Source organism: Chiloscyllium punctatum, chromosome 10 (genome assembly GCF_047496795.1).
Source record: "Chiloscyllium punctatum isolate Juve2018m chromosome 10, sChiPun1.3, whole genome shotgun sequence".
Classification (NCBI taxonomy): Eukaryota; Metazoa; Chordata; class Chondrichthyes; order Orectolobiformes; family Hemiscylliidae; genus Chiloscyllium; species Chiloscyllium punctatum.
Window position 1 is genome coordinate 123,317,776 of NC_092748.1, and position 27,743 is coordinate 123,345,518.

Consider the following 27,743-nt stretch of genomic DNA (forward strand, 5'->3'; position numbering starts at 1 on the left):
GCTGTCCGCTGTAGTGGCCGGTATATTGGGTCCAGGTCGATGTGTTTGTTGATAGAGTCTGTGGATGAGTGCCATGCCTCTAGGAATTCCCTGGCTGTTCTCTGTTTGGCTTGCCCTATAATGGTAGTGTTGTCCCAGTCGAATTCATGTTGCTTGTCATCTGTGTGTGTGTGACTACTAAGGATAAGCTGGTCATGTCGTTTCGTGGCTAGTTGGTGTTCATGGATACGGATCGTTAGCTGTCTTTCTGTTTGTCCTATGTAGTGTTTTGTGCAGTCCTTGCATGGGATTTTGTACACTACATTGGTTTTGCTCATGTTGGGTATAGGGAACTTCGTTCTGGTGAGTTGTTGTCTGAGAGTGGCTGTTGGTGTGTGTGCTGTTATGAGTCCTAGTGGTCGCAGTAGTCTGGCTGTCAGTTCGGAAATGCTCCTGATGTATGGTAGTGTGGCTAGTCCTTTGGGTTGCGGCATGTCCTCATTCCGTTGTCTCTCCCTTCGGCATCCGTTGATGAAATTGCGAGGGTATCCGTTTTTGGCGAATACCTTGTATAGGTGTTCCTCTTCCTCTTTTTGTAGTTCTGGTGTGCTGCAGTGTGTTGTGGCCCTTTTGAATAGTGTCTTGATGCAACTTCGTTTGTGTGTGTTGGGGTGGTTGCTTTCATAGTTTAGGACTTGGTCTGTGTGTGTGGCTTTCCTGTCAACCTTTGTGGTGAATTCTCCGTTCGGTGTTCTCTGTACCATCACGTCTAGGAATGGGAGTTGGTTGTCCTTTTCTTCCTCTCTAGTGAATCGGATTCCTGTGAGTGTGGCATTGATGATCTGGTGTGTGTTCTCTATTTCTGTGTTTTTAATTATTCCAAAGGAGTCATCCACATATCAGACCAAGAGTTTGGGTTGAATTTGCAGCAAAACTTCGTTCTAACATTTTGCATTACTGCTTCTGCTATGAGTCCAGAGTTCGGTGAGCCCATGGGTGTTCCGTTGCTTTGTTCGTATATCTGGTTGTTGAATGTGAAGTGTGTTGTGAGGCGAAAAGAACCACAACAATATAAAATACTTCCTCGTGAATCAGCAACCTCCATTTCAGCAGCAGGACCTGAGAGAGCTCGAGCCAGGGGTTGGGCGGGAAGGTAAATTTGAATATTAAATACTTACCTCGTGAATCAGTGGAGCGAAGGCTGAACAGGACTGGAAGCGGACACGGGCACTGTTGGGTAAATGAACTAATTTATTCAGGCAATGGCGAAACCTAAAACACCACACATGTACTGTCTCTCATCTGTCCCTGTCTAACCAAATAAAATACTTGTGGAGGGTTGGTGAGGGAAGGCTTTTTTTTAAAAATACAAGATGACCCCCATATCTGCGGAATAATTTTCCGCAGTTTCAACAGCCCAAGGCTCGAACATATTATATGGAACCTTCCAGAACCAGGGACCGGTGGCTGCTGGGAAGGTAAATTTTCCATTTAAATCAATGGGTTGTCTTCTATCCGCAATTTCAGGGTTCTGTGGTAGGTCTTGGAATGTATCCCCTGTGGGTATGGGGGGACTACTGTATCTGTTTTGTCAAGTTAGAGCAGAGGGGATAGAAGCTAGGGCAGTTGCTTGCTCCTCTTTCAGGATGTGGGAGGTAAGGGTCACCACATTACCAGAAGGATGTGGATGCTTTGGAGAGGGTGCAGAGGAGATTCACCAGGATGTTGCCTGGTATACAGGGTGCTAGCCTTAAAGAAAGGTTGAATAGATTAGGATGATTTTCATTAGAAAGACGGAGGTTGAGGGGGCACTTAATTGAGGTCTACAAAATCATGATAAGAATAAACAGGGTGGATAGCAAGAAGCTTTTTCCCAGAGCTGGGGACTCAATTACTAAGGGTCACAAGATCAAGGTGAGAGGGGAAACATTTAAGGGAGATATGCGTGGAAAGTTCTTTATGTACAGGGTAGTGGGTACCTGGAACACATTGCCAGAGGAGGTGGTAGAGGCAGACACGTTAGCATCATTTAAAATGTTTCTAGGCAGATACATGGATGGGCAGGGAGCAGAGGGATACAGATCCTTAGAAAATAGGCGACAGGTTTAGATAGAAGATCTGGATCGGCACAGGCTTGGTGGGCCGAAAGGTCTGTTTTCCTGTGTTGTAATTTTCTTTGTTCTTTGTTGACTACTGTCCCTGTTGACTTCATCTGCAAAAAATGCGGTCTTGTGAGCTCCTCACAAGACCGCACTAGGGAACTGGAGCTGGATAAACCTCAGATCATTCTGGAGGCGGAAGGGATGTTAGAGAGGAATTATAGGGAGGTGACCATCAGGAGATGGAAAGGGATCAGGCAGGCAGTGCAGGGATCCCCTTCGGCCATTTCCCTCCATAATAAGTATACCGTTTTGGGTACTTCTGAATGGGGGGTGGAAAGCCCCAGTGGCCAGTGTCTAGTACTGAGTCTGGCTCTGTGGCCCTGAAGGGAAGAGGGGAGGATAGGAGAGCAATAGTGATAGAAGATTTAATGGTGAGAGGAACAGGCAGGAGATTCAGTGGTCGCGAACGAGACTCCCAGATGGTATGTTGCCTCCCAGGTGCCAGGGTCAGGGATGTCTCAGATTGAGTCTCCAGGATTCCTAAGGGGGAGGGAGAGCAGCCAGAAGTCATGGTACACATTGATACCAATGACGTAGCTAGGAAATGGGATGTGGACCTGAAAAGTGAATATTGGGAGTTAGATTGGAAGCTAAAAGGCAGGATGAGCAGAATAGTAATCTCAGGATTGCTATTGGTACCATGGGCCAATAAGGCTAGGAACAGAGAGTGAGTGCAACTGTACACATGGCTGCAGAGCTAGTATAGGACGGAGGACTTCAGATATGTGGATCATTGGGATAGCTTCTGGGACCTGTACAAGGAGGATGGGTTATACCTGAACTGGAGGGGTACCAATATCCTGGGCAGGAGATTTGCTAGAGCTCTTCAGGAGGGTTTAAACTAGCTTGGTAAGGGGATGGGAACTGGAGCTAAGGATCAGAGAATGGTGCAGCTGGTGAACAGGCAATTACAGCATGCAGAGAGTCTATGAGGAAGGACAGATACTTGACAGGATGATGGGTTGAAGTGTATCGATTTTAACACAAGAAGTGTCAGGAATAAGGGTGGAGAAGTTAGAGCATGGGTCAGTATTTGGAGCCACAATGTTGTAGCCATTACGAAGACTTGGATATCACAAGGGCAGGAATGGTTGTGGGATGTTCCAGGACTAAGATGTTTCATAAGGACTGGGGGGGGGGGGGGTGGAAGGAGGTGGAGGAGGAAGTAAAAGAGATGGGGGAGTGGCATTGCTAATCAGGGACAGTATCACAGCTACAGAAAGGGAGGTTGTTGAGGAGGGTTTGTCTACAGAGTCAGTCTGGGTGGAAGTCAGAAACAGGAAAGGCGCAGTCACTTTATTGCCAGTTTTCTACAGACCCCCCAATAGAAACAGAGACACAGAGGAGCAGATGGGTGGCAAATTTTGGAAAGGTGCAGAAGTAATTGGGTTGTTGTCATGGGTGACTTCAAATTCCTAAATATTGACTGGAGCCTCCTGAGTGTAAATAGTTTGGATGGAGCAGATTTTGTCAACTGTGTACAGAAAGGATTCCTGACTCAATATGTAGATAGGCTGACTGGAGAGGAGGCCAAATTGGATTTGATGCTTGGCAATGAACCAGGCCAGGTGTCAGAGCTCTTGGTGGGAGAGCATTTCGGAGATGCTGATCACAACTCCCTGACCTTTACTATACTCATGGAGAGGGATAGGAGCAGACAGTATGGGAAAGAATTTAACTGGGGGAGGGGGAATTACAATGCTATTAGGCAGGAACTAGTAAATTGGAAACAGATATTCTCAGGGAAATGCACAACACAAATGTGGAGGTTATTTACAGAGCACTTGCTGCGAGTACTGGATAGGTTTGTCCCACTGAGGCATGGAAGGGATGGTAGGGTGAAGGAACATTGGATGACAAGAGATGTGGAACACCTATTCAATAGAAAGGATGAAGTTTGAGGAAGCAAGGATCAGACAGGGCTCTACATGGTTACAAGGTAGCCAGGAAGGAACTGAAGAATGGACTTAGGAGAACTAGAAGGGGGCATGAAAAAGCCTTGGCAGGTAGGATTAAGGAAAACCCAATGCATTCTGCACTTATGTGAGGAACAAGAGGATGGCTAGAGTGACAATTGGGCCAATCAGGGATAGTGGAAGGAATTTGTGCCTGGAGCCTGAGGAGGTAGGCAAAGTCCTTAATGAATACTTTGCTTCAGTATTCACTAGTGAGAGGCGACCTTGATATTTGTGAGGACAGCGTGAAACAGGCTGATACGCTCGAACAGGTTGATATTAAGAAGGAGAATGTGCAGGAAATTTTGCAAACCATCAAGATAGATAGGTTCCCTGGGCTAGATGGGATACACCCAAGGTTGTGACAGGAAGTGAGGAAAGAGACTACAATGATCTTTGTGTCCTCACTGACCAGTGGAGTAGTAGCAGATGATTGGAGGGTGGCAAATGTTATTCCGATGTAAGAGACTGACTGGTCTCTAATTCCCAGGATTATACCTATTCCCTTTCTTGAACAAGTGAATAACATTTGCCACCCTCCAATCATCTGCTACTACTCCACTGGTCAGTGAGGACACAAAGATCATTGCAGTCTCTTTCCTCACTTCCTGTCACAACCTTGGGTGTATCCCATCTAGCCCAGGGAACCTATCTATCTTGATGGTTTGCAAAATTTCCTGCACATTCTCCTTCTTAATATCAACCTGTTCGAGCGTATCAGCCTGTTTCACGCTGTCCTCACAAATATCAAGGTCGCCTCTCACTAGTGAATACTGAAGCAAAGTATTCATTAAGGACTTCGCCTACCTCCTCAGGCTCCAGGCACAAATTCATGCAGTCACCAGAAGTGGCCAGTCATTTTGATGTACTTTTCTCTAAAGACATGCCAGCTCTCTTTCTTAGATCTCCTCCTAACATTTAGCAGGGTCTTCTTTTTCATTCAGTCGTGGAATGTGAGCATTGCTGGCTGGGCCAGAATTTGTTGCTCATCTCTCATTTCCCTTGAGAAGGTGGTGGTGAGCTGCCTTCTTGGACTGGGTTGGATAGAGTTAAAAATTGCAGTACATCAGCTCACAATCTAACAGGTTTATTTGAAAGTACAAATAAAGTTGATGAGCAGACAGATCTGGGAGTTCAGGTCCATTGTACTCTGAAGGTGGCTGCACAGATGGATAGAGTGGTCAAGAAGCTGTATGGTATGATTGCCTTCATCGTGCGGGGTATTGAATATAAGAGCTGGCAGGTCATGTTAAAATTGTACAAGACTTTAGTTCAGCCACATTTCGAATACTGTGTACAATTCTGATTGCCACATTACCAAAAGGATGTGGGCGCTTTGCAGAGGGTGAGAAAAGGTTTACGAGGATGTTGCTTGGTATGGAAGGTTCTAGCTATGAAGAAAGGTTGTGTAGGTTAGGATTGTTTTCATTAGAAAAAAGGAGATTCAGGAGGGACCTGATTGAGGTCTACAAAATCATGAAGGGTATAGACAGGGTGGATAGAGATAAGCTTTTTCCCAGGTTGAGGGATTTATAGAGTCATAGAGATATGCAGCATGGAAACAGACCTTTCTGTCCATGCCGTCCAGATATCCAACCCAATCTAGTCCCACCTGCCAGCACCCAGCCCATATCTCTCCAAACCGTTCCTATTCATTTACCCATCCAAATGCCTCTTAAATGTTGCAATTGTACCAGCCTCTACCACTTCCTCTGACAGCTCATTCCATACACGTACCATTCTCTGTGTGAAAAAGTTGCCCCTTAGGTCTCTTTTATATCTTTCCCCTCTCACCCTAAACCTATGCCCTCTAGTTCTGGACTCCCCGAACCCAGGGAAAAGACTTTGCCTATTTGCCCTATCCATGCCCCTCATAATTTTGTAAACCTCTATAAGGTCAGCCCTCAGCCTCCAATGCTCCAGGGAAAACAGCCCTAGCCTTTTCAGCCAGTCTCTATACCTCAAATCCTCCAACCCTTGCAAATCTTTTCTGAACCCTTTCAAGTTTCACAATATTTTTCTGATAGGAAGTAGACCAGAATTGCACGCAATATTCCAACAGTGGCCTAACCAAAGTCCTGTACAGCCTCAACATGACCTCCCAACTCCTGTACTCAATACTCTGACCAATAAAGGAAAGCATACCAAAAGCCTTCTTCACTATCCTATCTACCTGCGACTCCACTTTCAAGGAGCAATGAACTTGCACTCCAAAGTCTCTTTGTTCAGCAACACTCCCTAGGACCTTACCATTAAATGTATAAGTCCTGCTAAGATTTGCTTTCCCAAAATGCAGCACCTCGCATTTATCTGAATTAAACTCCATCTGCCACTTCTCAGCCCACTGGTCCATCTGGTCAAGATCCTGTTGATTCCATAACGAGAGGTCATACATTCAAGGTGAGAGGAGAAAAGCTTAAGGGGGATACACACGGAAAAGACTTTACACGGAGGGCGGTAGGTGCCTGGAACACGTTGCCAGCAGAGGTATTAGAGGCAGGCACAGTAGATTCATTTAAGGTGCATCTGGACAGATGCATGAGTAGGTGGGGAGCAAAGGGATACAAATCCTTAGGAGTTGGACGATAGATTTAGACAGTGGATTTGGATCGGCACAGGCTTGGAGAACTGTAGATCCTGTTCCTTGGCTGTAAATTTTCTTTGTTCTTTGACTGAATGACTCTGTTAGACGAGCAAACCTTCAATGTTCCCAATACATTAACATCTTTCCATACATACAGTGACCAATAGTGTACACAGTAATTCTGATATGATCTCACTAATGCCCTATATAACTAAAACATAACCACGTTACTGTTAAACAAAACCAGAAATTACTGGAGAAATTCAGCAGGTTTGGCAGCATCTGTGCTAAGAAAGCAGAGTTAACATTTCAAGTCCAATAACCCTATTCTTGCATTTTATTCTTCTTACAATAAAAAAAAATATTCATTTAGTTTTCCTAATTACTTGTTGTACCGGCATATAACCTGTGATTCAATTTACCCAGATCTCTGCACCTCAGTGCTCTGCAACCTCTCACCATTTAGATAATATGCTTTGTTTTTATTCTTTTTGCTAAAATGGACAATTGAATACTTTTCCATATTATATTCCATTTGCATCACATTTAGTCTAGCCATAAAGATAAACTTGCCATAGCTCCAGAGGACTGCTCTCTTATCAAAGACAGACTAGTAGTAGTCTAACCTGAAGCTATATGCCATTGTAGGCTGCTTATGTCCTCTTTACAAATCACTTTTCTACTTATCTTTATGTCATCTGCAAATTTAGTAACCGTACCATCTATCCCTTCATTCTAATCATTCATGTAGACAAAAGAACAAAATTTAAGACACTGTATTTGAATGTGTGTCGCATTGAAATGAAGTGGATGAATTAATTGAGAATAAGTACAATCATGCAGCCATGTATATTTTCTCTCCTTTGTCCTTGAATGGATATATCCTTTCCCTAGCTACCTTCTTGCTACTTATATAGATATAAACGCCTTTGGATTATTCTTAATTCATCTCATAGTCCCGTTTAGCCTTCCTGACTCCTTGTTGTCACACGGTTTAGTCAGAGATGAGAAGCAATTTCTTCTCAGAGAAGAAAGCGATTCTGTGGAATTCTTTACTGCAGAGGGCTGTCAAGGTTGGGTCACTATGCATATTCAATGCTGAGACAGATAAGAGTTTTAATCAGTAAGAGAATCAAGGGTTATAGGGAAAAGGCAGGAAAGTAGAGTTGGGGGGGGGGGGGCACGGTGGCTCAGTGGTTAGCACTGCTGCCTCACAGCACCAGGGACATAGGTTCAATTTCAACCTTACGCGACTGTCTGTGTGGAGTTTGCACATTCTCCCAGTGTCTGCATAGGTTTCCTCCAGGTGCTCCGGTTTCCTCCCACAATCCAAAGATGTGCAGGTTAGGTGAATTGGCCATGCTAAATTGCCCCATAGTATAGGTTAGTTGCATGAGTCAAGGGTAAATGTCAGGGAATGGGTTCCATTGAATGGTAGAGCAGAGCAGACTTGATAGGCTGAATGGCCTGTCCTAAATCCATGGTCTTGAGGGAGAATCTTAAACTAGGAGGCCATATTTTAAAACTAATGGGTCACCCTTTTAAGACAGAGAATGAGAAAAAACTTTTCTCACAGTGGATTCAGAATCATTGGATTTCCGTTCTTCAAAAGGCAGTTGATGCGGAATCTTTGAACATATTTAAGGCAGAGGTAGACAGATTCTTGATTATAAGGAGAAGAAAGATGATTAAGGATTTGTAGAAATGTGGAGTTGAGGTTACAATCAGGTCAGCCGTGATCTTATTAAATGGCGGAGGAGGTTCGAAGGGCCAAGTAATGTATTTTTGTTCCATGGTTGTATGTTCAGTTACAAGCAGCAACAGCTTCTAGTTACAACCTCATATAGACTGTAATGCATTTTTCACTCCATTCAAATAAGCCAGAGATCTAAAATTATATATGACATTCTCTGCTTACCTTGCCGGCCTCTTCCCTGCAGATTTTGATACAATCCATGCTTTTCATGTAATACTCTCGGTTCTTGACTTCCAGGAACTGGTAGACACGTTCCATCAGCTGATTGGTTACTATTTGGAGACAGAATTTTTAGAACATCTATTCACTTCCCAATGAAGACTTTCTAATTATGACATAGAGACTCTACAATTCCATTCTTTCCAGGATAACTTCCACTTCTTCCTTAAACGGTGCTCCAATCATCTCAATCTGTCATCATCCTTCTCCAACTGGTTGAACTTGTTCTTGCCTCCAATCACTTCTCTGAATTCAACCCATTTTGTCCAGATAAGTTAATGAATGGATTCCTGTCTTTTTGTGCATATGATTGTCACAGAGATCTATGGTATAAAAGCAGGCTCTTTTGCCCATAGACTCTGGTTTGGTCAAAAACACCACCTAACTTTTCCAATTCCATTTTTCATTGCTTGGCCCATTGCCTTGGCACCATAAGTGCACATTTAGTTACTGTTTAAATGTTATGAGTGCCTCTGCCAGTACTACCATATAAGTAGTAAGTTCCAGATTTCCACCATCCTCTGGGTGAAAGAAATACCCTTACATCTCCTCTAAACCTACTGTTCCTTATCTTAAATCTACACCCTCTGGTTACTGGAAAAGGTTTCTTTCATCAAGATAAGGTTTCTTCCTGTCTAGCAAGCCTATGTCCCTCATAATTTTATGCTCTCAATCATGTCCACTCTCAATCTTCTCTGCTCAAAGAAAAACAACCCGAGTCTGTCCAATCTCTTGTCATAAATGAAACTCTCCAGGCCAGGCAACATCCTTGTAAGCCTCTCTAATGCTGTCACATCCTTCCTATAATGTGAATTCCAGGCAATACAACACTCTACCTGTGGCCTAACCAACATTTTATACAGTTCCAGCATAACCTCCCTGCTCTTAATTTGTTTTTGTACTCAGGCCAAACCAGTCCCTACATCTCATCTTCCTATTTTGTTGATTGACTCTGCTACTTGATCTTGCTTGAGTCTTGAGAAGTATATTAACTATTGTGAGAAACAAATATACATTTATGGATTACCAGAAACGTAAAATGGAAGATTTCAACAATTTCTGGATTACAAAGGGTTTGTCATGTGATTTCCTGAAACTCAAACAACAAACTTGCCATTACCTTGCCTATATATTCCATGCCAGTGCACTTCCCTCCACTTCATCCAACGAAGCAGTGCTCTGAAAGCTTCTGATTTCAAATAAATCTGTTGGACTATTACCTGGTGTCATGTGACTTCAGACTTTGTGCACCCCAGACCAACACCGACAACTCCCCCATCAAATGTCAAAAGGTCAAGGCCAAGTACTGAGGTCACATCTGGAGTACTGCATACAGATTTGCTGCTTTTACTTGAGGAGGAATGTAGTTCTTTTGGAGGCTCTCTGGATCAGAGGAGGCTCTCTGGATTGATTCTAAGGATGAGAGGTTTGTCTTATGAAAACAGACTAGGCCTATACTCTCTAAAGTTTAGAAGAATGAGAGGAGATTTAATTGAAGTATCAAAGTTTAATTGACAAAATAGATGGAGAGTGAATGCTTTGCTTTGTTGGGGTGGGGGAGGAATTTAGAACAAGAGGTCATAGGTTTAGGATAAGGGGATGCCAATTTAAAACAGATGAGGAGGAACTATTTCTTCAGAAAGGGTCGTGGATGCTGGGACTTTTAGGAAACATTTTAGGAGAGACATAGAGCATTTTTGTAAACATTAATTGTCAACAAGCATGCAAAAAAACTCAAGACCATTCAAGTTCTTCTGTACTTCAATCAAGTTACCCCTCTTAGAGTCACAGAGATGTGCAGCACGGAAACAGATCCTTCGGTCTTGTTGTCCATGTACACAGATCTCTGAAAGTTGCCACCCAGGTAAATAGTGCAGAGAATAAGGCATATGGCGTACTGGCTTTTATTGGTAGAGGAATTGAGTTCCGGAGTCCTGAGGTCATGTTGCAGTTGTATAAGACTCTGGTGCGGCCGCATCTGGAGTATTGTGTGCAGTTTTGGTCGCCATACTATAGGAAGGATGTGGAGGCATTGGAACGGGTGCAGAGGAGGTTTACCAGGATGTTGCCTGGCATGGTAGGAAGATCGTATGAGGAAAGGCTGAGGCACTTGGGGCTGTTTTCATTGGAGAAAAGAAGGTTTAGGGGTGACTTGATAGAGGTGTACATGATGATTAGGGGTTTAGATAGGGTTGACCATGAGAACCTTTTTCCATGTATGGAGTCAGCTATTACGAGGGGGGATAGCTTTAAATTAAGGGGTGGTAGGTATAGGACAGATGTTAGGGGTAGGTTCTTTACTCAGCGAGTCGTGAGTTCATGGAATGCCCTGCCAGTAGCAGTGGTGGACTCTCCCTCTTTATGGGCATTTAAACGGGCATTGGTTAGGCATATGGAGGATAGTGGGCTAGTGTAGGTTAGGTGGGCTTGGATCGGCGCAACATCGAGGGCCAAAGGGCCTGTACTGTGCTGTATTTTTCTATGTTCTATGTCCATGCTGACTAGATATCCCAACCTAATCTAGTTCCATTTGCCAGTACTTGGCCCATATCTCTCTAAACCCTTCCTATTCCTATGCCCATCCAGATGTCTTTTAATTGATGGAATTGTACCAGCCTCCACCATTTCCTCTGGCAGCTCATTCCATACATGCACCACCGTCTATGCGAAAAAGTTGCCCCTTAGGTCCCTTTTATATTTTTCCCCCTCTCACCCTAAACCTATTCTCTCTAGTTCTGCACTCTTCTAAGTTTCAGTCTGTCCAACATTTCCTCAGAAGTCAACTCACTCATTCCAGGTATCAATCTAGTAAACCTCCTCTGAATTTCGTTCAATGCATTTACAACTCCAGCGACAGGTCTTTTTCAGAATGGTAGCCAGTAACTATTGGAGCTCTCCAAGGGTTAGTGTTGGGAGCATAACTATTCACATTATATATTAACAATCTGAATGAAGGAACTGAGGGCGTTGTTGCTCAGTTTGCATATGACATAAAGATAGGTAGAGGGGCTGGTACTTTGAGGAAGTGGAGTAGCTGCAGAAGGACTTGGACAGGCTAGAGAGTGGACAAAAAGTGGCAGATGGAATACAATGTAGGAAAGTGTGTGGTAATGCATTTTGGTAGGAAGAATAGAGACATAGACTATTTCTAAATAGGGAAAGGTTTTGGAAGTCTGAAGCACAAAGGGATGTGGGAGTCCTAATTCACGATTCTCTTAAGTTTAACATGCTGGTTCAGTTTGCAGTTAGGAAGGCAAATGCAATGTTAGCATTCATTTCAAGAGGACTAGAATACCACAGCAATGATGTACTTCCGAGGCTGCATAAGACTCTGGTCAGACCGCATTTAGAATTTATCTCTCCACGCTTCAGGCTCACTGCCTTTATTCCTGATGAAGGGCTTTTGCCCGAAACGTCGATTTCGCTGCTCATTGGATGCTGCCTGAACTGCTGTGCTCTTCCAGCACCACTAATCCAGTATTTGGTTTTCAGCATCTGCAGTCATTGTTTTTACCGCATTTAGAATATTGTGAGCAGTTGGGATCCAGGGGAGGTTTTTAAGAATGATCCCACAGATGAAGGGGTTAACATATGAGGAGCAGTTGAGGACTCTGGATCTGTACTCAATGTACCCCCCAATCTGTACTCAAGGGGGGATCTGATTGAAATTTATAGAATATTGAGAGGCCTGGAGAGTGTGGGCATGGAGAGGATGTTTTCACTAGTAGGAGAGACTAAGACCCGGAGGAACAGACTCAGAGTGAACGGACAACCCTTTATGATCAATGCCACTCATTGGGAACAATAACATTCCATTAGCCTTCTTAATTCCTCAAGAAAATCCCAAGTGATTGTAATTTTCCATCTCCTAACTTAGATTTATTATTGTCCAGAGTGTGGTGCTGGAAAAGCACAGCAGGTCAGGAAGCATCTGAGGAGCAGGAGATTCAACGTTTCGAGCATTCGAGCGGCTTAGATCTATTATTGAAATACTTTTTATATCATTTAAAGTGAAGGCAAAATATCTGTTCATTTCATCAACTATTGGGCAGGCTTTAAAGTAACAAATGCAACTGGCAACAGCAAGTTAGTCAGAGTCAGAGAAGGAAGAAAAATATGAGGTCTTATTGCACGTGTATGTAAATGCACAAGAGTAAATAAGATTATGGTGTATTTCCCGAAAGCAATTTTGATGTTCTAGCAAAAGCAGAGATCTGCCTCAAGGAAGGTCTCTCTCTGCAGGTGTATCCCTCTGCAGATTATTTCCATTGATAGCTGTTGTATTTATTTCCTCTCCTCCTATTGTCACTTGAATATTTCATAACTTTGGAATGCCATAACTGTATCTATTCTGATGTATTTATTCAACTGAGCACAGAATCAATTTGGTTGGAACTAAGGAACAAAAAGGTAATAACTTGATCACTTGGTGTAATCTAAGACCACCAACTGATAGAAAGTATGTAGAAGAACACATTTGCAGAGAAATTACAGAGAAATACTATCATACAGTAGTTACATAGAACATTACAGCGCAGTACAAGCCCTTCGGCCCTCGATGTTGCGCCAACATGTCATACTAATCTGAAGCCCATCTAACCTACACCATTCCATGTGCGTCCATATGCCTGTCCAATGACAACTTAAATGTATTTAAACTTGGCGAATCTACTACCGTTGCAGGCAAAGCATTCCATACCCTTACTACTCTCTGAGTAAAGAAACTACCTCTGACATCTGTCCTATATCTATCACCCCTCAATTTAAAGCTATGCTCCCTCATACTCACTGTCACCATACTTGGAAAAAGGCTCTCCCTGTCCACCCTATCTAACCCTCTGATTATCTTGTATGTCTCTATTAAGTCACCTCTCAACCTTCTTCTCTCTAATGAGAACAGCCTCAAGGCCCTCAGCCTTTCTTCGTAAGACAATCCTTCCATATCAGGCAACATCCTAGTAAATCTTCTCTGCACTCTTTCCAAAGCTTCCACATGCTTCTTATAATGCAGTGACCAGAACTGTACACAATACTCCAAATGTGGCCATACCAGAGCTCTGTACAGCTGCAGCATAACCTCCTGGTTTTAGAATTCGATCCCTCTAATAAAGACCAAAACACTGTATGCCTTCTTAACAACCCTGTCAATCTGGGTGGCAACTTTCAGGGATCTGTGTACGTGGACACCGAGATCTCTCTGCTCCTCTGCACTCCCAAGAATCCTACCACTAGACCAGTACTTTGCATTCCGATTACTCTGGCCAAAGTGTATCACCACACACTTGTCCACATTAAGCTCCATTTGCCACCTCTCAGTCCAGCTCTGCAGCTTATCTATGTCTCTCTGTAACCTACAACATCCTTCGTCACTATCCACAACTCTACTAACCTTAGTGTTGTCCGCAAATTTACTAACCCACCCTTCTACGCTCTCATCCAGGTCATTTATAAAAATGACGAACAGCAGTGGACCCAACACCGACCCTTGCGGTACACCGCTAGTAACTGGACACCAAGATAAACGTGTTCCATCAACTACAACCCTCTGGTTTCTCCCAGCAAGCCAATTACTGATCCAAACTGCTATGTTTCCCACAATCCCATTCCTCCGCATTTTGTATAATATCCTATTGTGCTACTATAATAGCACGACCTACCCTTCACAAAACCGTGCTGACTGTCCCTGATCAGATTATTCTTTTTTAGATGGTTATAAATCTTATCTCTTATAAACTTTTCCAACACTTTACCAACAACTGAAGTGAGTCTCACTGGTCTGTAATTACCAGGGTTGTCTCTACTACCCTTTTTGAACAAGAGAACCACATTTGTTAACCCCCAGTTCTCAGGCACTATTCCTGTAGACAATGATGATTTGAAGATCAACGCCAAAGGCTCGGCAATCTCTTCCCTTGCTTCCCAGAGGATCATAGAATAGATCCCATCCGGCCCAGGGGACTTGTCTATTTTCACACTCTGCTGTGTCTCTAATACCGCTTACTTGTGAACCTCAATCTTTTCTAGTCTACATGCAAGTACCTCTGTATCTTCCTCGCCAACATTTTCATTTTCTGTTCCTTCTGTTCCTCCACACTGCCAAGAATCCTGTCTTTACTCCTATATTCAGCATTCGAGTTCAACCTTCCAAAATTCATCACTTCGCACTTATCCAGGTTGAACTCAATCTGCCATTTATCAGCCCAGCTCTGCATCCTGTTTATGTCGCACTGCAACCTGCAATAACCCTTGATACTATCAATGGCACCTCCAACTTTTGTGTCATCTACAAATTTACTAACCCACCCCTCAACCTCCTCTTCCAAGTCATTTATAAAGCTACAAAGAGCAGAGGTCCAAGAACAGAGCCCTGTGGGACTACATTCAACACTGACCTCCAGGCAGAATACTTTACATCTACAACCACTCTCTACCTTCTGTCAGCTAACCAATTCTGAATCCAGACAGCCAAATCTCCCTGTATTCCATACCTCCTGACTTTATGAATGAACCTACCATGGGCAACTTTATCAAATGTCTTGCTGAAATCCATATATACCACATCCACTGCTCGACGTCGACCAGTCTTGTCACCTCCTCAAAGAACTCAACAAGATTTGTGAGGCATGACCTGCCCCTCACAAAACCATGTTGACTGCCTTTAATCATGCTATAGTTTTCCAAATAGTCATAAATCCTATCCCTCAGAATTCTTTCCAAAACTTTGCTGACCACAGACGTAAGACTGACTGGTCTGTAATTGCCAGGGATTTCCTTATTACTTTTCTTGAAAAGAGGAACAACATTCGCCTTTTCCAATATGCTGGTAAGACTCCTGTGGAGAGTGAGGAAAGATTTTTGCCAGCGGCTTAGCAACCTCCTTTCTCACTTCCCGGAGCAACCTAGGATAAATCTGGTCTGGCCTTGGGGACTTATCAATATTAATGTTTTCCAAACTTTTCAGCACATCAACTTCATCAATCTTGATCTGTTCAAGCCTGTATTCCAGCTCCTCAAAATTTTCATTTACAACAAGTTCCCTTTCCTTGGTGAAAACTGAAGCAAAAAGCTCATTTAGGGCTTCCCCTATCTGCTCAGACTCCATGCACAAGTTCCCTATGCTATCCCTGATCAGCCCTATCTTCTCCCTGATCATTCTCTTATTCCTCACGTATGAGTAAATTGCCTTTGGGTTCTCCCTAATCCTTCTTGCCAAGCTTTTCTCGTGCTCCCTCCTGCCTCTCCTCGGTCCATTTCTGAGCTCCTTTCTAGCAAGCCTGTAATCCTCTAAAGCTGTGCTAAATCCTTGCCTTCTTCACCTTATGTAAGCTGCCTTCTTCCTTTTGACGAGAAGCTCCTCTGTACTTGTCATCCAAGGTTTCTTAATCTTACCCGTTCTTATCTGTCTCAAATGAACAACTTTGTGCATCACTCGCAACAACTGCTCCTTAAATAGTCTCCACATGCCTATTGTGCCCTTTCTGTGGAACAATCGCTCCCAGTCTCCCAACTCCTGTCTGATAGCATCATAATTTCCTTTTCCGCAATTAAATATCATCCCTTGGTAATGGCTCCTTTCCCTCTCCAAGGCTATGGTAAATGTGAGGCAGTTGTGGTCACTGTCACCAAAGTGTTCTCCCACTGCGAGACTTGACACCTGTCCTGGCTCATTGCCGAGCACCAAATTCAAAATGGTCTCTTCCCTCGTTGGTCTGTCTTTGTACTGAGTAAGGAAACCCTCTCAAGCACACCTGACAAAAACCGCTCCATCCAAACCATCTGCACTAAGGAGGTTCCAGTCGATACTGGGAAAGTTGAAATCACCCAATAATAACAACCCTGCTACATCTGCATTTTTCCAAAATCTGTCAGTCTATGAGTTCTTCAATTTCTCCACTGCTACGTAGGAAGTTGAGACTGTTGCCTTTGGAGAGAAGAATGCTAAAAGGAGATCTTAGAGGTTTTCAAAATCATGAGTGGGCTGAATATAGTAGATAGGGAGAAAATGTTACCATGTGAAAAAGATCAAGAAAAGGACACAGATTGAAAGTGATCTGCAGACGAAATGAGGGCAAGGCAAGGAGAGACTTTTTTTACCCAGTGATTTTTTGGGGTCTGGAATGCACTCCTTGTAAGTATGGTTGAGGCAGGTTCAATTGAGGCATTCAAGAAGGAATTGCATTGTTATTTGAATATAAATAATGTACATGGGGAGTATCAGGGATTGGCTTTCGGTAGTGATGCTTATTTAATGCGCCAATGCAGGTATGATGGACCAAATGGCCTCCTTCTGAGCTGTCACAGTTTTGTGATTCTGTGAAGCGTCTCCTCCACCACATCCTTTTTTATCGACTTTCAAATTGCCAACATTCCAGGACAGAAATAGAACAACCTACAAAGTCATTCTAAAGTTTTCTTTAAAGACGAGCAAAGCTTGCTACTAATTGTTCAAAGTAGTGACAATATGCTAATTCAATTGCATCATGCATTATGTCAGAATGCCTTAATGTGAAGCAGAGAAGCAGCAGAGACGGAAGCTATTTCTGCATTCTGAATTCCACTACCATGTGGGCATCCAGCTTAGCTTCTGCAGTGAGGAAGATGCTCAAGTCTGTTATCAAGGAAGAAACAGCAAGGCATCTAGATGTAAAGTGTCTCATTCAACAGACGCAGCATGGGTTCATAAAGAGCAGGTCACGCTTAACTACTCTTTTGGAATTCTATGAAGATATTACAAGCAAGGTGGACAATGGGGACCCTGTGGACATGGAGTACCGAGATTTCCAAAAGGCCTTTGACAAAGTGCCGCACAAAAGGCTGCTGACAAGATAAATATGCATGACATTATGGGTAACGTATTAGCATGGTTAGAGGACTGGTTGACTAACAAGAAGCAAAGAGTGCCAGACCTGGGCCAGACCAGATTTATCCTAGGTTGCTCCAGGAAGTGAGAATGGAGGTTGCTAAGCTGCTGGCAAAGATCTTTGCTTCCTCACTCTCCACTGGAGTCATACCAGAGGATTGGAAGGAGACGAATGTTGTTCCGTTTTTCAAGAAGGGTAATTGGGAAATCTCTATCAATTACAGACCAGTCTTACATCTGTGGTCAGCAAGGTTTTGGAAAGAATTCTGAAGTATAGGATTTACGACTATTTGGAAAAGAACAGCCATGATTAAAGTCAGTCAGCATGGCTTTGTGAGGGGTAGGTCATGTCTCACAAATCGTATTGAGTTCTTTGAGGAGGTGACAAGACCGGTCGACAAAGGTCGAGCAGTGGATGAGGTATATATGGACTTCAGAAAGGCATCTGATAAGGTTCCCCATGGTAGGTTCATTCATAAAGTCAGGAGGTATGGGATACAGGGAGATTTGGCTGTCTGGGTTCGGAATTGGTTCGCTGACAGACGGTAGAGAGTGGTTGTAGATGTAAAGTATTCTGCCTGGTGGTCAGTGGTGAGTGGTGTCCTGCAGGGGTCTGTTCTTGGGCCTCTGCTCTTTACAGTTTTTATAAATGACATGAATGAGAAGGTTGAGGGGTAGGTTAGTAAATTTGCCAGTGACGCAAAAGTTGGAGGTGCCATTGATAGTATCGAGGACTATTGCAGGCTGCAGCGTAACAGAGGCAGGATGCAGAGCTGTTGCTGGAAAAGCACAGCAGGTCAGCCAGCATCTGAACAGCAGGAGAACCGATGTTTCGGGCCGAAGCCCATCATCCTGTTGAAGGGCTCCAGCCCGAAATGTTGATTCTCATGCTCTTTGGATGCTGCCTGACTTGCTGTGCTTTTCCAGCAACAAACTCTCAACTCCGATCTCCAGCATCTGCTGACCTCACTTTCTCCTGGATGCAAAGTTGGGTTGAGAAATGGCAGATTGAGTTCAACCTGGATAAATGCGAAGTGATTCATTTTGGAAGGTCGAACTTGAATACTGAATATAGGATTATAGACAGGATTTTTGGCAGTGTGGAGGAACAGAGGGATCTTGGCGTTCAAGAGCATAGATCCCTCAAAGTTGCCACCCAAGTGGATAAGATTGTTAAGAAAGCACATGGTGTTTTGGCTTTCATTAACAGGAAGATCCAGTTTAAGTGCAGAGACGTTTTGCTGCAGCTCTACAAGACCCTGGTGAGACTACACTTGAAACACTGTGTCCAATTCTGGTTGCCCTATTATAGGAAAGATACAGAGGCTTTGGAGAGGGTGCACAGAAGGTTTACCAGGATGCTGCCTGGACTGAAGGCCTTGTCTTACAAACAGAGATTGACTAAGCTCGGACGTTTCCCTCTAGAGAAGAGGTAGAGAGGTGACCTGATCGAGGAATTAAAGTAATGAGAGGGATGGATAGAGTCAATAGCCAGAGATTTTTCCCCAGGGCAGGACTGACTGACACGAGGGGTCATAGTTTTAAGATATTAGGAGGAAGATATAGAGGAGATGTCAGAGGTAGGTTCTTTACACATGGAATGTGTTGCCCGCGGTGGTGGTGAAAGCAGATTCATCAGAGACATTAAAGGGGTGAGGAGGTTAGGTTCGGTTATTTTGCTTTAGATTAGGAATAATCCTCGTCACAACATCGTGGGCCGAGAGGCCTGTTCGGTACTGTAGTTTTCTATTTTGTATGTTCTATAAATGAGTACTATTTTGGTTGGCAATCAGTAACCAGTGGAGTGCCTCAGGAATCAGTGTTGGGACCGCAATTATTCACAATTTATATAGATGATTTGGAGTTGGAGACCACGTGTAGAGCGTCAAAGTTTGTAAATGACACTAAGATGATTAGATTACTTACAGTGTGGATACAGGCCCTTTGGCCCAACAAGTCCACACCGACCCTCTGAAGAGCGACCCACCCATTTTTGGACTGTGGGAAGAAACCAGAGCACCCGGAGGAAACCCACGCAGACACTGGGAGAATGTGCAAACTCCAGACAGACAGTTGCCTAAGGCAGGAATTGAACCCAGGTCTCTAGCACTGTGAGGCAGCAGTGCTAACCACTGTGCCACCGTGCCACCCACAGTAGCAGAGCAAAGTGTGCAGAGGACTATGAAACTTTGCAGAGGAACACAGATGTTTTAAGTGAGTGGGCAAAGGTCTAGCAGATGGAATACAATGTTAATAAATGTGAAGTCATCCATTTTGGTAGGAGTAACAGTAAAAAGGATTATTACCTGAATGGTAAAAAAGTTGCAGTACGCTGTTTTGCAGAGGGACCTGGGTGTCCTTGTGAATAAATTACAGAGGGTTGGTCTGCAGGTACAAGTAATTAGGAAGGCAAATTGAATTTTGTCCTTCATTGCTGAAGGCATTGAGGTTAAAAGCAGGTAAGTTATGTTGCACCTGTACAGGGTGCTGGTGAGGCCACACCTGAAGTACTGTGTACAATTTTGGTCTCTTTACTTGGGAAAGGATGTAATGGCACAAGAGGAGGTTCACTAGGTTGATTCCAGAGTTGAGGGGGTTGTCTTATGAGGACAGACTAAGTAGACTGGGATTATATTCACTAGAATTTAGAAGAATGAGGGAGGATCTTATACAGACGTATAAAATTATGAAGGAAATAGATAAGTTATAAGTATAGAGAATGTTTCCACTGGCAGGTGAAACTAGGACAAGAGGACACAACCTAAAAATTAGGGGGAGCAGATTTAGGATTGAATTGAGAAGGAACTCCTTCACCCAGAGGGTTGTAAATCTATGGAATTCCCTGCCCAGTGAAGTAAACATTTTTAAATCTAAGGTAGATTTTTCTGAACAATGAAGGAATTAAGGGATATGTTGAGACGCGAGTAAGTAGAGCTGAATCCATGAAAAGATCAGCCATGATCTTATTGAAGGGTGGATCAGGCTCGAAGGGTCAGATGGCCTACTCTTGCTTCTAGCTCTTATGCCCAAAATTCTGAAAGTTGAGAACTGGTCTGTTCAGTCACATGAAGATGCATGACAGAATCTCCTAACTAAGTAGATGTCATCCTCAAATTAAAGAGAAGCTAATGATGCTAATTGTATCAGCCATGATTTCCCTCCAGGTTCATTTGGATTTCTACTATGCTTTTTGTCTCCTCCACTTTCTTTGCTCGTGGTCATTTAATTCTCAGTTTTCAAGTCTGATCCAGACTTGAAGCTTTTCTACTCTTTACATAGATGCTAATTGACCTACTGCATATTTTATCCCTTGTTTAACCCATTCCACACCTTCTCTGAAGTTTGAATTTTTTTGACGAACCAGAGTCTGGAAGTCCTTTGCTGGAGTGAGGCTGCCAACCTATAAATAGGAAATGGGACAAATTCAGACCAAATTCATTCTTTACACAGTATCTGCAAAACAGAACCACACATAAGTAAGTCTAATTATAATATAGAACATAGAACATAGAAGAATACAGCGCAGTACAGGCCCTTCGGCCCTCGATGTTGCGCCGATCAAAGCCCACCTAACCTACACTAACCCACTATCCTCCATATACCTATCCAATGCCCGCTTAAATACCCATAAAGAGGGAGAATCCACCACTGCTACTGGCAGGGCATTCCATGAACTTACGACTCGCTGAGTGAAGAACCTACCCCTAACATCAGTCCTATATCTACCCCCCCTTAATTTAAAGCTATGCCCCCTTGTAATAGCTGACTCCATACGTGGAAAAAGGTTCTCACTGTCAACCCTATCTAACCCCCTAATCATCTTGTACACCTCTATCAAGTCACCCCTAAACCTTCTTTTCTCCAATGAAAACAACCCCAAGTGCCTCAGCCTTTCCTCATACGATCTTCCTACCATACCAGGCAACATCCTGGTAAACTTCCTCTGCACCCGTTCCAGTGCCTCCACATCCTTCCTATAGTATGGCGACCAAAACTGCACACAATATTCCAGATGCGGCCGCACCAGAGTCTTATACAACTGCAGCATGACCTCAGGACTCCGGAACTCAATTCCTCTCCCAATAAAAGCCAGTACGCCATATGCCTTCTTCACTGCACTATTTACCTGGGTGGCAACTTTCAGAGATCTGTGTACATGGACACCAAGATCCCTCTGCTCTTCCACACTACCAAGTATCCGACCATTAGCCCAGTACCCTATCTTTTTGTTACTCTTACCAAAGTGAATCACCTCACACTTAGCTACATTGAACTCCATTTGCCACCTTTCTGCCCAGCTCTGCAGCTTCTCTGTATCCCGCTGTAACCTGCCACATCCTTCCTCACTGTCTACAACTCCTCCGACTTTCGTATCATCCGCAAACTTGCTCACCCAACCTTCTAAAACTTCCTCCAGGTCATTTATAAAAATGACAAACAGCAATGGTCCCAAAACAGATCCTTGCGGAACACCGCTAGTGACGGCACTCCAAGATGAACCTTTGCCATCAACTACTACCCTCTGTCTTCTTCCAGCCAGCCAATTCCTAATCCAAACCTCCAACTCACCCTCAATGCCATATCTCTGTATTTTCTGCAGTAGCCTACCATGGGGGACCTATCAAATGCCTTACTAAAATCCATATATACCACATCTACCGCTTTCCCCTCATCTACCTCCTTAGTCACCTTCTCAAAGAATTCAATAAAGTTTGTGAGGCACGACCTGCCCTTCACAAAACCATGCTGACTATCCTTGATCACATTATTCTTATCTAGATGTGCATAAATTCTATCCCTTACAATTCTCTCTAAGACTTTGCCCACAACAGAAGTGAGACTCACTGGCCTATAGTTACTAGGATTATCCCTACTCCCCTTCTTGAACAAGGGAACCACGTTTGCTAGCCTCCAGTCCTCTGGCACTACTCCTGTAGACAAAGAGGACACAAAAATCAAGGCCAATGGCTCTGCAATCTCCTCCCTTGCTTCCCAGAGAATCCTAGGATAAATGCCATCAGGCCCAGGGGACTTATCTATTTTCACCCTTGCCAGAATTTCCAACACCTCTTCTCTACCTATCTCAAAGCCATCCATTCTACTTATTCGTGCCTCAGTATTCATATCGACAACAATGTCCTGTTCCTGAGTGAATACTGACGAAAAGTATTCATTCAGTGCCTCCCCAATCTCTTCAGCCTCCACTTGCAACTTCCCATTACTATCCTTGATTGGACCTATTCCTACCCTAGTCATTCTTTTATTCCTAACATACCTATAGAAAGCCTTAGGGTTTTCCCTAATCCTACCAACTAAGGACCTTTCATGTCCCCTCCTTGCTGCTCTTAGCTCTCTCTTCAGGTCCTTCCGGGCTACCTTATAACTCTCAATCGCCCCTATTGAACCTTCACGCCTCATCTTTACAAAGGCCGCCCTCTTCCATTTAACAAGGGATTCCAACTCCTTATTAAACCACGGCTCCCTCACACGACCCTTTCCTCCCTGCCTGATAGGTACGTACTTATCAAGGACACTCAATAGTTGCTCCTTGAACAAGTTCCACATATCAATTACGCTCTTGCCTTGGAATCTACTTTTCCAATCCACACATCCTAAATCATGCCTCACCGCATCATAATTTCCCTGCCCCCAGCTATAATTCTTGCCCTGTTGTACACACTTATCCCTCTCCATCACTAGAGTAAAAATCACCGAAGTGTGGTCACTGTCCCCAAAGTGCTCACCTACCTCTAGTTCTAATACCTGGCCTGGTTCGTTACCCAGAACCAAATCCAGTATGGCCTCACCTCTTGTTGGCTTATCTACATATTGTGTCAGGAAACTCTCCTGCACACATTGGACAAACACTGACCCATCTAACGAACTTGAGCTATAGCTTTCCCAATCAATACTATATATAGTTATATAGTAGCATAGAACTTGAATATTGCTGAAAAAAATGACAAAATGTAAAGGCTTTTTACATTGCACTCATCTGAACAATGTGAGAGAATACTAATTCAAGGGTAGAACCAAGATTTATACTGGAAGAGAGGATAGAGACGATTGATTGGGAAGTGTACTGATTGCTAGAGATGTTGCCATGGATTAATAATGATGTGGAGATGCCAGTGTTGGACTAGGGTGGAGAGACAGACAGTTAACTGTCAGGCATTGTTTAATTTTTCAAACAAGGAGATAATCTGTTTGAGCTGAAAATGTGTTGCTGGAAAAGCGCAGCAGGTCAGGCAGCATCCAAGGAGCAGGAGAATCGACGTTTTGGGTATAAGCCCTTCTTCAGGACCCGAAACGTCAATTCTCCTGCTCCTTGGATGCTGCCTGACCTGCTGCGCTTTTCCAGCCACACATTTTCAGCTCTGATCTCCAGCATCTGCAGTCCTCACTTTCTCCTCGAAGATAATCTGTTTGGTCAGGATAATGCTCTGAGAACTGAACCAGCAAATCACAGAAACGGTATGGCATAAAAAGAGACCATTCAACTCATCATGTCTGCACTGTCTTGTTAAATGAGCGTTATTATCTCATGCCAATCTCGTGCATCTTGCCAATCATGGCTGTCAACTATTTTGTCAAGTTGAAACTAGCGAAGAACATGGACATGTTCCTTCCGTCTAGAAATAACAAGAACATAGCTACAGAAGTACGTCATTCAGCCCCTTGACCCTGTTCCATCTTTCAGATTACTTACAGTGTGGAAACAGGCCCTTCGGCCCAACAAGTCCACACCGCCCCGCCGAAGCATAACCCACCCATACCCCTACATCTACATTTACCCCTTACCTAACACTATGGGCAATTTAGCATGGCCAATTCACCTGGCCTGCACATCTTTGGAGTGTGGGAGGAAACCGGAGCACCCGGAGGAAACCCACGCAGACACGGGGAGAACGTGCAAACTCCACACAGTCAGTCGCCTGAGGCGGGAATTGAACCCGGGTCTCAGGCGCTGTGAGGCAGCAGTGCTAACCACTGTGCCACCGTGCCGCCCAAGAGATCAAGGCTGATCTGTGCCTAACTCCATATACTACACTTTGGACCACAATCTCTTCATTTCTTTCCTGAACAAAAATTTAACTATCTTCGAAGTAAAATTAATTCTGCATCCATTTTCCCTTTCAGGAACAGTGTTCTAAACATCTATCAGCCTTTGTATGTAGATACACATTCTATGTGTGTTTTAATATGTGTAGTTTCGGGTACATGCAAGTGTGTCACAAAGCAGGTCCAACTGAAAATACTAAATTGGTTGTCAATGAATTCTTTGCACACTCAGGATTACCCAGCAAACATTATCACATCCAATGTTGGAAACTGTGTTGTTAAATTCTGCAAAATGGGTTGGTTGGGTATGGTCATTGCCTTGCTTCTTGCAATCAGCCAATCCACCAGTCATTTGGGACTTAAATACTGAATTTCATGTATTAATCCACAGGACCTGGTTCACTGCGGATGGGAAGAATATGAATATGCACTGCGCCTGTTTCAACTCAACAACCAATAGCCATTTCCTGGTTCATTTCTCAGAGCAATATATTGACTTTCATAGTTAATGAATCGTTTTTAATAATTAAAGAAAGCCTGGTAGCTAACTGCTAATTATCATTAACTGGCATGTTCTCCATGATAATACCTCTGTCAATCAATGCATGTTCACTTCCTAACCAATTAGGACCTTCCTCTCATGGAATATAAATGTTGCTTTATTGAAGTAGTATTCTTCCAAGTTGTCTTCCTGGGTACAAGACGAAAAGCTTCAACAAAATGTGTCCCATTTCAGCAACATTCAATTATAAAATAGCTGAGAAGGAGGTTGGTAAACTAGGTTAGAGTATATAGGACTGGAGTAGCATAATATTATGGATTAATAATACTGTCTCACCATTTAATAGGATCAAGGTTGAACCACATGTGTTACAAATTCAACATGTAACCTTCGGTTTCCTTGCTTAACAAGAATCTATCAATGTCAAAACGTGTGGCACTGAAAAAGCACAGCAACTCAGGCAGCATCTGAGGAGCAGGAGAGTTGACGTTTCAGGCAAAAGCTCTTCATCAGCGCCACACGTTTTGACTCCGATCTTCAGCTTCTGCAATCCTCACTTTCGCCAAAAATCCATCAATGACCGCCTTAAAAATATTCAATGACTGATTCCGCAGCCTTCTAAAGCAGGGTTTCAAAAGTGTCCAACCTTCTTGCTGAGATATTTGTATCATCAATAGTCACAGGTAAGGTGCCAGAAGACTGGAGGTTGGCAAACGTGGTGCCACTGTTTAAGAAGGGTGGAAAAGACAAGCCAGGGAACTATGGACCAGTGAGCCTGACCTCGGTGGTGGGCAAGTTGTTGGAGGGAATCCTGAGGGACGGGATGTACATGTATTTGCATGATTCGGGATAGTCAACATGGCTTTGTGCATGGGAAATCATGTCTCACAAACTTGATTGAGTTTTTTGAAGAAGTAACAAAGAAGATTGATGAGGGCAGAGCAGTAGCTGTGATCGATATGGACTCCAGTAAGGCATTCGACAAGGTTCCCCATGGGAGACTGATTAGCAAGGTTAGATCTCATGGAATACAGGGAGAACTAGCCATTTGGATACATACCTGGCTCAAAGGTAGAAGACAGAGAGTGGTGGTGGAGGGTTGTTTTTCAGACTGGAGGCCTGTGACCAGTGGAATGCCACAAGGATCGGTGCTGGGCCCTCTACTTTTTGTCATTTACATAAATAATTTGGATGCGAGCATAAGAGGTACAGTTTGTACGTTTGCAGATGACACCAAAATTGGAGGTGTAATGGACAGTGAAGAGGATTACCTCAGTTTCTTGGGCCTCTGTTCTTTGTAGTTTTATAAAAGACTTGGATGAGGAGGTTGAGGGGTGGGTTAGTAAATTTGCAGATGACACAAAGGTTGGAGGTGTCGTCGATAGTATAGAGAGCTACTGCGGGCTGCTGTGCGACATAGGCAGGATGCAGAGCTGGGCTGAGAAATGGCAGATGGAGTTCAACCTGGATAAGTGCAAAGTGGTGCATTTTGGAAGGTCGAACTCGAATGTTGAATATAGGATTAAAGACATGATTCTTGGCAGTGTGGATGAACAGAGGGACCTGGTTGTGCAAGTACACAGATCCCTCAAAGTTGCCACCCAAGTGGATAGGGTTGTTAAGAAAGCATATGGTGTTTTGGCTTTCATTAACAGGGAGATCGAGCTTAAGAGCCACTAGGTTTTGCTGCAACCCTACAAGTCCCTGGTGAGACCACACTTGCAATATTGTGTCCAGTTCTGGTTGCCCTACTATAGGAGAGATACAGAGGCTTTGGAGAGGGTGCAAAGAAGGTTTACCAGGATGTTGCCTGGACTGGATGGCTTGCCTTATGAAGAAAGGTTGAATAAGCTCAGACTTTTCTCTCTGGAGAGAAGGAGGAAGAGAGGAAACCTGATTGAGGTGTACAAAATAATGACAGGAATAGATAGAGTCAATAGCCAGAGACTTTTCCCCAAGGCAGAAGTCATAGTTTGAAGATATTAGGAGGAAGGTATAAAGGAGACATCAGAGGTAGGTTCTTTATGCAGAGAGTTGTGAATGCGTGGAATACATTGCCAGTTGAGGTGGTGGAAGCAAAGTTATTGGGGACATTTAAGCGAGTGCTGGACATGCTCATGGATAGCAATGAGTTGAGGGGTGCGTAGGTTAAGTTATTATATTTTATGTTAGGATTAAGTCTTAACACAATATCGTGGGCCTAATGGCCTGTTCTGTGCTGTACATTTCTACGTTCTATACAGTATTGGTAGGGAGCAGTATACTTAGGGGTATAGATTTGTTCTTTGCAGCCATAAGTGAGATTCCTATGGGCTGTGATGTTGTGCAGTGCCAGGTTTAAGGACATTTCCTTGGGGCTGCAAAAGAAACTGAAGTGGGAGAGGAAGGATTCAATTATTGTCATCTACATTGGTACTAACAGAAAAAAGAACATTACAGTGCAGTACAGGCCTTCCATGTTGCGTCGACCTGTGGAACCAATCTGAAGCATATCTATCCTACACTATTTTACTTCCATCCTTTTTTTTCCAATAACCATTTAAATGCCCTTAAAGTTGGCGAGTCTACTACTGTTGCAGGCAGTGCATTCGATGTCCCTACTACTGTCTGAGGAAAGAAAGTACCTCTGACATCTGTCCTATATCTGTCACCTCTCAACTTAAA

The 27,743-nt window shown here is 43.6% G+C and overlaps 1 protein-coding gene across 3 annotated transcripts in view; it reads right to left on the minus strand.

Annotated features, from left to right (window-relative positions):
• The window catches only part of xrcc5 (X-ray repair complementing defective repair in Chinese hamster cells 5), a 398,838-nt gene that overhangs the window by 140,289 nt on the left and 230,806 nt on the right, over positions 1 to 27,743 (minus strand). For all 3 annotated transcript variants that reach the window (XR_011961734.1, XM_072580078.1, XM_072580075.1), the window contains exons 16-17: positions 20,846 to 20,915; positions 8,599 to 8,708 (exon numbers count right to left, since the gene is read on the minus strand). Coding sequence is in view for 2 of the 3 variants with exons in the window: in XM_072580078.1 (XP_072436179.1) it covers positions 8,599 to 8,708; positions 20,846 to 20,915 (180 nt within the window). In the remaining variant the exon portion in view is untranslated. The remainder of the gene's footprint in view (positions 1 to 8,598; positions 8,709 to 20,845; positions 20,916 to 27,743) is intronic.